Source organism: Garra rufa, chromosome 21 (assembly GCF_049309525.1).
Source record: "Garra rufa chromosome 21, GarRuf1.0, whole genome shotgun sequence".
Taxonomy (NCBI): Eukaryota; Metazoa; Chordata; class Actinopteri; order Cypriniformes; family Cyprinidae; genus Garra; species Garra rufa.
Genome location: NC_133381.1, coordinates 17,371,586 through 17,379,724, shown reverse-complemented (window position 1 = coordinate 17,379,724; position 8,139 = coordinate 17,371,586). Strand labels below are relative to the sequence as shown.

At 36.3% G+C, this 8,139-nt stretch overlaps 1 protein-coding gene across 2 annotated transcripts; it reads left to right on the top strand.

The window, feature by feature from the left end:
- Positions 1 to 354: 354 nt before the first annotated feature.
- LOC141296071 (scavenger receptor cysteine-rich domain-containing protein DMBT1-like) lies at positions 355 to 7,483 on the top strand. 2 transcript variants are annotated; one of them, XM_073827351.1, is made up of 24 exons: positions 355 to 418; positions 598 to 627; positions 724 to 756; positions 1,193 to 1,291; positions 1,400 to 1,438; positions 1,526 to 1,621; positions 1,732 to 1,773; positions 1,849 to 1,947; positions 2,116 to 2,187; positions 2,342 to 2,437; positions 2,570 to 2,614; positions 3,185 to 3,208; positions 3,537 to 3,681; positions 3,864 to 4,048; positions 4,207 to 4,305; positions 4,488 to 4,535; positions 4,737 to 4,835; positions 5,012 to 5,038; positions 5,152 to 5,302; positions 5,641 to 5,852; positions 6,078 to 6,253; positions 6,393 to 6,784; positions 6,959 to 7,206; positions 7,303 to 7,483. In XM_073827351.1, exons 1-24 carry the CDS (start codon positions 370 to 372, stop codon positions 7,344 to 7,346), a joined length of 2,550 nt encoding a protein of 849 aa, XP_073683452.1. In that variant the 5' UTR covers positions 355 to 369; the 3' UTR covers positions 7,347 to 7,483. The 2 variants fall into 2 exon arrangements, with proteins under 2 accessions (XP_073683452.1, XP_073683451.1); XM_073827350.1 differs by having other exon boundaries at positions 6,959 to 7,224.
- The last annotated feature ends 656 nt before the right edge of the window (positions 7,484 to 8,139 follow it).

Below are 8,139 nucleotides of genomic sequence, written 5' to 3'. Positions count from 1 at the left end.
TGTTTTCATATTCCCATTCACTAATCCAAATGTCATAAGGAATGGTAAACATAAATTAGATTTCAGTACTATTCAAATTAAATGAAATATGTGTGCAAATATTTAATTAGCCTATACTTTCACTACTGCAATCTATGATCATTTGGCTATCTCAAACAACTGTGTCTACAAGTATATCCATAAATTTATAAAGAAAATAGTTGTAAAACACATCCAGCTGTGTCTTTTCCACAGTTACGCTGCTCTAAAAGTTTTTTTTCATTAGATGCTCCAGGATTGCTGTGTCATAAGGAAATCCTTCTTAGGCTGGTTGTGACTATATAAGTGATGAAGACAAAGTTTGAAGACAAACTTGATCAGAGGAGAAAGATGGAAGCTCTGAACATCCTTCTCTGTCTGCTTCTAATTGCCTTTCAGGGTAAGATTATAATTTATTGTAAATGGAAAATACTTGAAAACTACAATTTATAGAAAAGAACTGCTAGCTTGGACATCCTGTGTTTTACTCGAACATATATGACTCTGTAATCATAGAAAACATTTAGAAAGACAAGCTTTACATTGCATTAAATCGCATGTCTGTTTGTCATATTACAGCAAAAGCCACCGCAGCATGGTGGACAACAGGTAAATATCCTCCAACATTTTATATTGTGGGACATGTGCTTTATGCATATTTATGATGTTGAAACATTCACATTATATATATTTTGTTTTGTATAGATTACTGGACTGATTCAACAGGAGATCCTTCATGTATCTATCTATCTATTTATCAATTTATTTTATCTGTCTGTCTGTCATCTTTTATGTCTATCTGTTGGATAAAATATGGTTAAAGTGTCATATCATATCTTGTGAGGAACATTTGGTCAGAGCAGTGCACCAGAATACTAACAGCATAATTATTATGTCATTAGATGCCTGTAAGAATATTGTACTGACAAGACTTTTGGAATTTATGGAAAACAGTTGCTTGCTTGAACTGTTTCACTCATATGATATATACTTTCTCTGAAATGCAGAAAAAAAGGTTTATACTAATTATTATGTATGTCAAATCAATAAATATTAACACATTTGGCAATATAATTGCATAATAATGGAACCATTAGGACCAATTGGAGCTAGATAAAAATGTGTTCAATCCTTACTCATAATAATGGTTAACATTTCTTTCTCTGTTCTCTAGATGCCTATTCGTGCAGGTATAACTGTGGATACGACTTTGGCACTTGTTCATGTACACACTCCTGCCAGTACTATGGAAACTGTTGCTATAACTATGACAGTAAGTTTCTTTAGAACAAACACTTCAATGCTACACTCAAATCTGTCTTGTATTGAGCATATGGGTCATTCTCCAAAACTGAAATTGATTTCTCTTCACTTTATATAGGCTACTGCTCAATGACAACCGACTGGCCAGATACAACAGGTGCACATCTTTCTTATCTGTCTGTAAGATTTGTCTAGTTTTCTGGGTGTAGAAGGAGGCTGATATCTTTGTTTCTCTCTCTGCTAGCTTCCTCCTGCATGCATAACTGTGGATACAACCTTGGCGGCTGCTCGTGCAACCATGACTGTCAGTACTATGGCAACTGTTGCCCTGACTATGACAGTGAGTTGATCAGACACTTCAAGATATAGATAAATGCAAATATATGTTGTACTGCATATATGATCCTCTGTGATTCCATAAATCCAGTTTTATTTCTTCCCTTTGTACAGGCTACTGCTCTACAGCAACGACTGACTGGCAAACTGTAACAGGTGCACCTAGGTGTTTTTTTGTAGTTGTACATGTATTAATGCCTTCAGGGATGATATGTGTTTTTCCTCTTCTAGATGTACCCTCCTGCATGTATAACTGTGGATACCATTTGGGCAGCTGCTCATGTGACTATGACTGTCATTATTATGGCAACTGCTGCCCTGACTATAGCAGTGAGTTCCTCTTGATCAGACACTTTAAAATTAAATATTGTAAACACAAATACAAATCTTTCGAGCATATGGATCATTGCATTTCCTGTGATGAAATGAATTTTGCTGAATCAAAAAAACTTGGCTTTACTTCTTTCTATTTCAGTTTTATTTCTTCTCTTTACACAGGCTACTGCCCAACAACGGACCTTACAGCAACTACACCGTACCAAACATCAACTTTAGAGACAGATACAACAGGTGCTGCTGCTGCCATTCATTTAATTTAAGTGACAATAATGACATAAAAATACACAAAGGCAGAAATTATTCCAGCTTTGCTTTTCTAACACACTAATCAGTAGAAATGACTGTATACATACATACATCCTAATGGTTTCTCTCTCCACTATAGCTTCCTCCTGCATGTATAACTGTGGATCCTATGCTGGCAGCTGCTCATGCACCTCTTACTGTCATCATTATGGGGACTGTTGCCCTGACTATGACAGTGAGTTCCTATTGATCAGGCACTTTACAATTAAATGTTGTAAACACAAACACAAATCTTTTGAGCATATGAATAAAAAAACTTGGCTTTACTTTTCTTCCTACTTCACTTTTATCTCTTCTCTTTACACAGGCTACTGCCCAACATTAACAACCTTTGTGCCAGATGATACAACAGGTGCTGCTGCTGCCATTCCACTAATGACAAAAAAAACAGAGAAAGTAGAGATTTTGAATGCATCGCGATTCTCTTTGGAAGATTCGATTCTGAGCTTAGATTTTAACAGCAGATGGCGCTCTAATCTAGTTTTTATCCGCATACTTAAAAGCTCACGAATGAAGAGTGCTGAAGAGCACTTGTGTGTTTGGCTGAGTGATGTATTTTCACCTCGGCTCAGAATGCTTTTATGAAGTAAGATTAATGTAAACAGAGCCCACTGTGAACACCCTTGTAATTTGCTTCAACCTTTTCGAATTGTATGAATGATTATTTTAGGTTCAAGTGCGTGTAAGGATTTGGAAGCAAGCAGAGCACGCCTCTAAAGCAAGAGGCGCCATCTATTGTTCAAAACTAAGCTCAGAATCGATTTGAGAAAGAATCGCTGTCTTCGGAAAATATCAGAATATGTGTGTGACTCTATATTTATCTATCCATCCCGCCAACATTACATGGTGTGGGGCATGGGTCTTTTAAGTGTATTATCATAAAATGTTGAAACAAGTTTAACTTTTATTTTGTCTTTTGTAGGTAGCTGGATTGATTTCACAGCAGGTGCTTCAATTCTATCTATCTATATGTATATGTCTAGTCTCTCTGTCTGTCTGTTGGATATTAAACAGGTAACCTTGTGAGGATCATGTGGGAGGTCCATTATTCCCCAGCACTAATAGTAGTTCTAATTCTGCTGATAGCCTGTATTCAGCCTGTATTCAGTTGTTTTAAATGTATGGACTACTATGCAACTCATATTTGAAATTAATGTTTAATTTAATTAGACACACTTCCCTCAAAATAAGATGAGTTTACTATGATAGAAAGAATAGAATAACCTTTTTTATTCTGTTTTTTAAATTCTGTTTTCATTCCATTTTCAAACAAGAACCATGTGATGGCTACATGACAGATTGGACGGGTGATTTGTTTAGTCCCCGCTACCCCAATAGCTACCCTAATAATGCAAGATGCACATGGACCATTCATAGCACAGGGAACACAGCTGTGTCAATGATCTTCACCGATGTGGAGTAGGACACTTTTTATATTTTACTTCTTTTTTACTTTTCATATTATTGCCAATATTTCCACAGAATACTGAAATTGTTTAACTCTCTGTTTAAATATTAAGTTTTCGTTTTCATATGTTCTTAGACAAAATATGATGCGAAAAATGCCTTTGCATTTGTTTTATCTCTCTCTTCTATACTAGTTTGGAAACATGCTGTGACTACATCAGAATATATGATGGTCCTTCTACCAACTACCCCTTACTGGGAGAAATACGGGACTACAGGAACCAGTCTTTTAAATCCAGCAACAATGATCTGACTGTCTTTTTCTTCAGTGATCACAGTGTAACACGTAAAGGATTTCATGCAGAATGGATCTCTGTAGGTAAGCGCAAAATCACATTTGAATCACACAGGTGTGTGTGTTTATATTTTCATATATATACTGTACACACATATATTATGCAAACACAAACTTTTATTTTGGAAGCTATTAATCAAGCCCTAATGAGAAAGGTTGATCTCCCTGTCTCTCTCTACTAGCTTTACCCTCCTGCATGCATAACTGTGGATACAACCTCGGCAACTGCTCATGCAACTACAACTGTCAGTACTACGGCAATTGTTGTCCTGATTACAACAGTAAGTTCCTATTGATCAGACAGATGGTTTAGAATGAAATATTGGGAACATACATACAAATCTTTCCTGTAGAGCACATGGATCATTGTATTTCCCATGATGAAATGCATTTTACTGAATTAAAGCTGAATAGCTACATTACTTTTCTTCCTACTTCAGTTTTATCTCTTCTCTTTACAAAGGCTACTGTTCATCAACAACTGAAACTCCAGCAACAGCAGAAACAACAGGTATTGCTGCCATTCATTTGAGTTTAAGTGACACTGATGAGATTAATGGCTCGAAATCAGTTAAATGTACAACAATTACTTCATAAGGCAGTAACTGGCATTTCTAGCTAACTATGCACACCAATATTTAAGACAATAACATATATATTACAAACCTATTGATGACATTATTAGTAAAATCTGTTTCTTCCTCTACTGTAGCAGGTCACTCGTGCATGTATAACTGTGGATATCATTTGGGCAGCTGCTCATGCGACTACAACTGTCAGTACTATGGCAACTGTTGCTATGACTTTCACTGTAAGTTACTCGAAATCAGGTGAAACAGCCCTTAACCAGTCTATGTAATGCATAAATTTACAAATTATGTTTTGAAGAATCTTCGCAACCAGAAACTTCATTTGTTTGTAAATTATTATCATTATAAGACCCATAATCCTTCTGGTTCATATTAATCCAGTTTTATTTTTATTCAGGGTATTGCCCATCGTACACAACACCAGGTACTGTGTCACTAGTTTTTTGTAATGCCTAAGGCTAAATTCACACAACATTTGTATCTGATTCTGATGACACTTGCTTGTAAGTGTAAGATTTAACTAATTTCTTTCTTTAGATCCTCACCCTCATTGTGGAGGACACCTGTATGGTTCTGGACTGTTTTCTAGTCCAAACTACCCATACTATTACCATGATAATGCCTACTGTGTGTGGTATCTCTCTGCTCAGCAAGGACAGAGAATCTTCCTGACATTTGCTGATGTGCAGTAAGTGAGAGATCAGTAGTGACCAGTGCAATACTGGTGGAATAATATTTGCTATTTGCTAAGCTGATGAAAACATCACTTTTCTATTCACTATAATTTATTAATTAAATTATATATTATAATGTTAAGTAAAAAAAAAAAACAGTCAAGGTATAAATTAATGCAATTTATAAAATTTTTACTTAAAAAGTATTTGTACTTTATGAGTGTTAGTTTTAGCTTATTTATGCAGTACCACTAAAAACCTGCAGGTGGAACCAATTCCAAATGACTCACTGAATTCTAGTGTGGCTTAAAAAGTTTATCTTTCCTGGTACCATTGTGTCTGTTTCTTTCAGATTGGAGCGCTGCTGTAACTGTGACTACATAACGGTGTATGACGGCTCTTCCACTGGTTATCCACAGCTGGGAAAGGTCTGCTTCAATGACACCACACACCAGGTGTTTCACTCTTCTTCACGATACATGACTGTTGTTTTCAGGAGTGACTACTCTGGTGTCAGCCATGGTTTCAAGGCCCTTTTCACAAGCTCTCTGACAGCAGATCAAGGTAATGGCCTGTATAAAAATTAAGTTAAGCTAAGATAAGTTCTATGCTGAACAGCTGTCACATGTATTCCATAATTTCTCTGACCTTAAGATTTCTCTTCACAAAATTAAATGTATTTTAAAAACAAACATACACAACCATTTAAAAAAATAGTTTTTTTTTTCTGGATTTAAATAAATATTTAATACAAAATTTAACTGAGGGGATGAAATTCTTGCTCTGCAGGTCGTGTGGATTGTTCCTCAGACAACATGGTCATTGTCATTCAAAGGTCTTACCTGAACTCACTCGGCTTGAGTGCATATGATCTTTATGTGGATGACCATCTTTGCAGACCCTCCGTTAGCAGTACTGAGGTTGTGTTCAACTTCCCACTTGATGCATGTGGGACGGTCAAAGAGGTATGACCTACACATGTGCCAGATCCAGCATGGCTCCAGTACTAATATAAGGGGTGGGATCTGTTTTCTTTTGCCAAAACCGAAAATGATCATCTTTACCATACAACATCACCCACACTCTGTCTCTCTTTTCCTTTAGATGATAAATGGTTATGTGTCCTACACCAACAATGTGCGGGGCTCTCAGTCTCAATCAGGTGAAATTACTCGTCAGTCACATTTCCTACTTCATGTGGGCTGCCGAATGGAGCCGGACACCATGGTGCAGATATTCTACAAGGCCAGTGAGGTCATCAATGCCAACATCACAGGAACGGGCCGCTTCAATGCCAGCATAGCTTTCTACAGCTCCAGCAGTTTCTACTATAAAATTTATGACTCTCCATATGAGGTGAACCTGAACCAGTATCTGTACGTTCAGGTTGAGCTAGACAGGCATGACAACAGTCTGGATCTTTTCCTGGACACCTGTGTAGCATCTCCAAATCCCAATGACTTCAAAGATCGCTCCTATGACTTGCTGCGTAACGGGTAAGACCTTTTCATTCTTAAATATAACTCCCTCCACCATCATATCATATGTGACAGTGGAATCAGTTAAGATCTAAGACTGTATTTCAGTCAGAATTCTGTTATTCCCAGTCTAGATATGTTCTTGTACTCATTTGCACTAACACTGTATTTCTTTTGTTTTGTCTTTTGTAGATGTGCCAGAGACAACACATATTATTCCTACACCAGCGGTCATTACTACTATGCTCGATTCAGATTCCAGGCTTTCAAGTTCCTCCGGACTCACGCCTATGTGTTCCTGCAGTGTAAGGTGATCATCTGCCCCGATAACGATTACAACTCCCGCTGCCGCCAAGGTTGTCTCTCACGTCGCAAGAGATCCCTTGACAGCAGCACCTACCACACCAATACTGTGACTCTGGGGCCAATCAAACTCAAAGGTCAGAGGCCATTAACAGGTATCATGAATTTACTTGTAAGTGTTTGATGTGTTAATACTGAGATTTTTTCTAATGTCTGTCCATTAATTTGTCAAGGACTAAGGCGTGGTGAGAAGGATTTGGAGAAGTCAAAGGAATGAACTGAAATGGAAGGAATGAATTAATCATCTACTCGATCATCACCTTAATCATAACTATTAATCTTTATTAACCATTCAGCAAATTAACCGAAACACAAATTGTGTCAAAGAAATTAATAAAGCATTTCTAAACAGCAGTTCTGATCACTAGTGTCTACAGTTGTTTATATTCTCTTGCATTCTATTTATTGTGTTTATATCACTTTTCTGAAATGAATCAACAATAAGTAAAGGTACAAAAGACAATGACTAACATTAGGAGAAACATTCTTTTGATATTTATAGAGGGAATAAAGGTAACACTTTAGGGACCAATTCACACTATTAATCAGTTGATTGTTAGCATGCATATTAGCATACTGGCAGTTTTTTAGTACTTATAAAGCACATATTAATGCCTCATTCTGCATGCATATTTAACATTCCTAATCCTACCAAATACCTAAACTTAATAACTACCTTTCTAATTATTAATAAGCAACATTAGGAACGTATTGAGGCTAAAGTCATAGTTACTAGTTAGTTAATGGTGAGAATTGGTCCCCAAACTAAAGAATAAAATGTTATAAATAGGGACATAGTAGTACACTTAAAGTATGATGTAAAGTTCACTTAAAGAACACTTGAAGTATACTTGAAGTATAAAACTACTAAACTAGTAGTTTACTCAGACTATACTTCAAAGTGTATTAAAAATGCATTAAAAAGTATTGAATTAGTAAACTATCAGTATACCAATAAGTTGACTTTTAGTATACTTGCAGTACACACTGAAAACAGATGTAAACTAGCT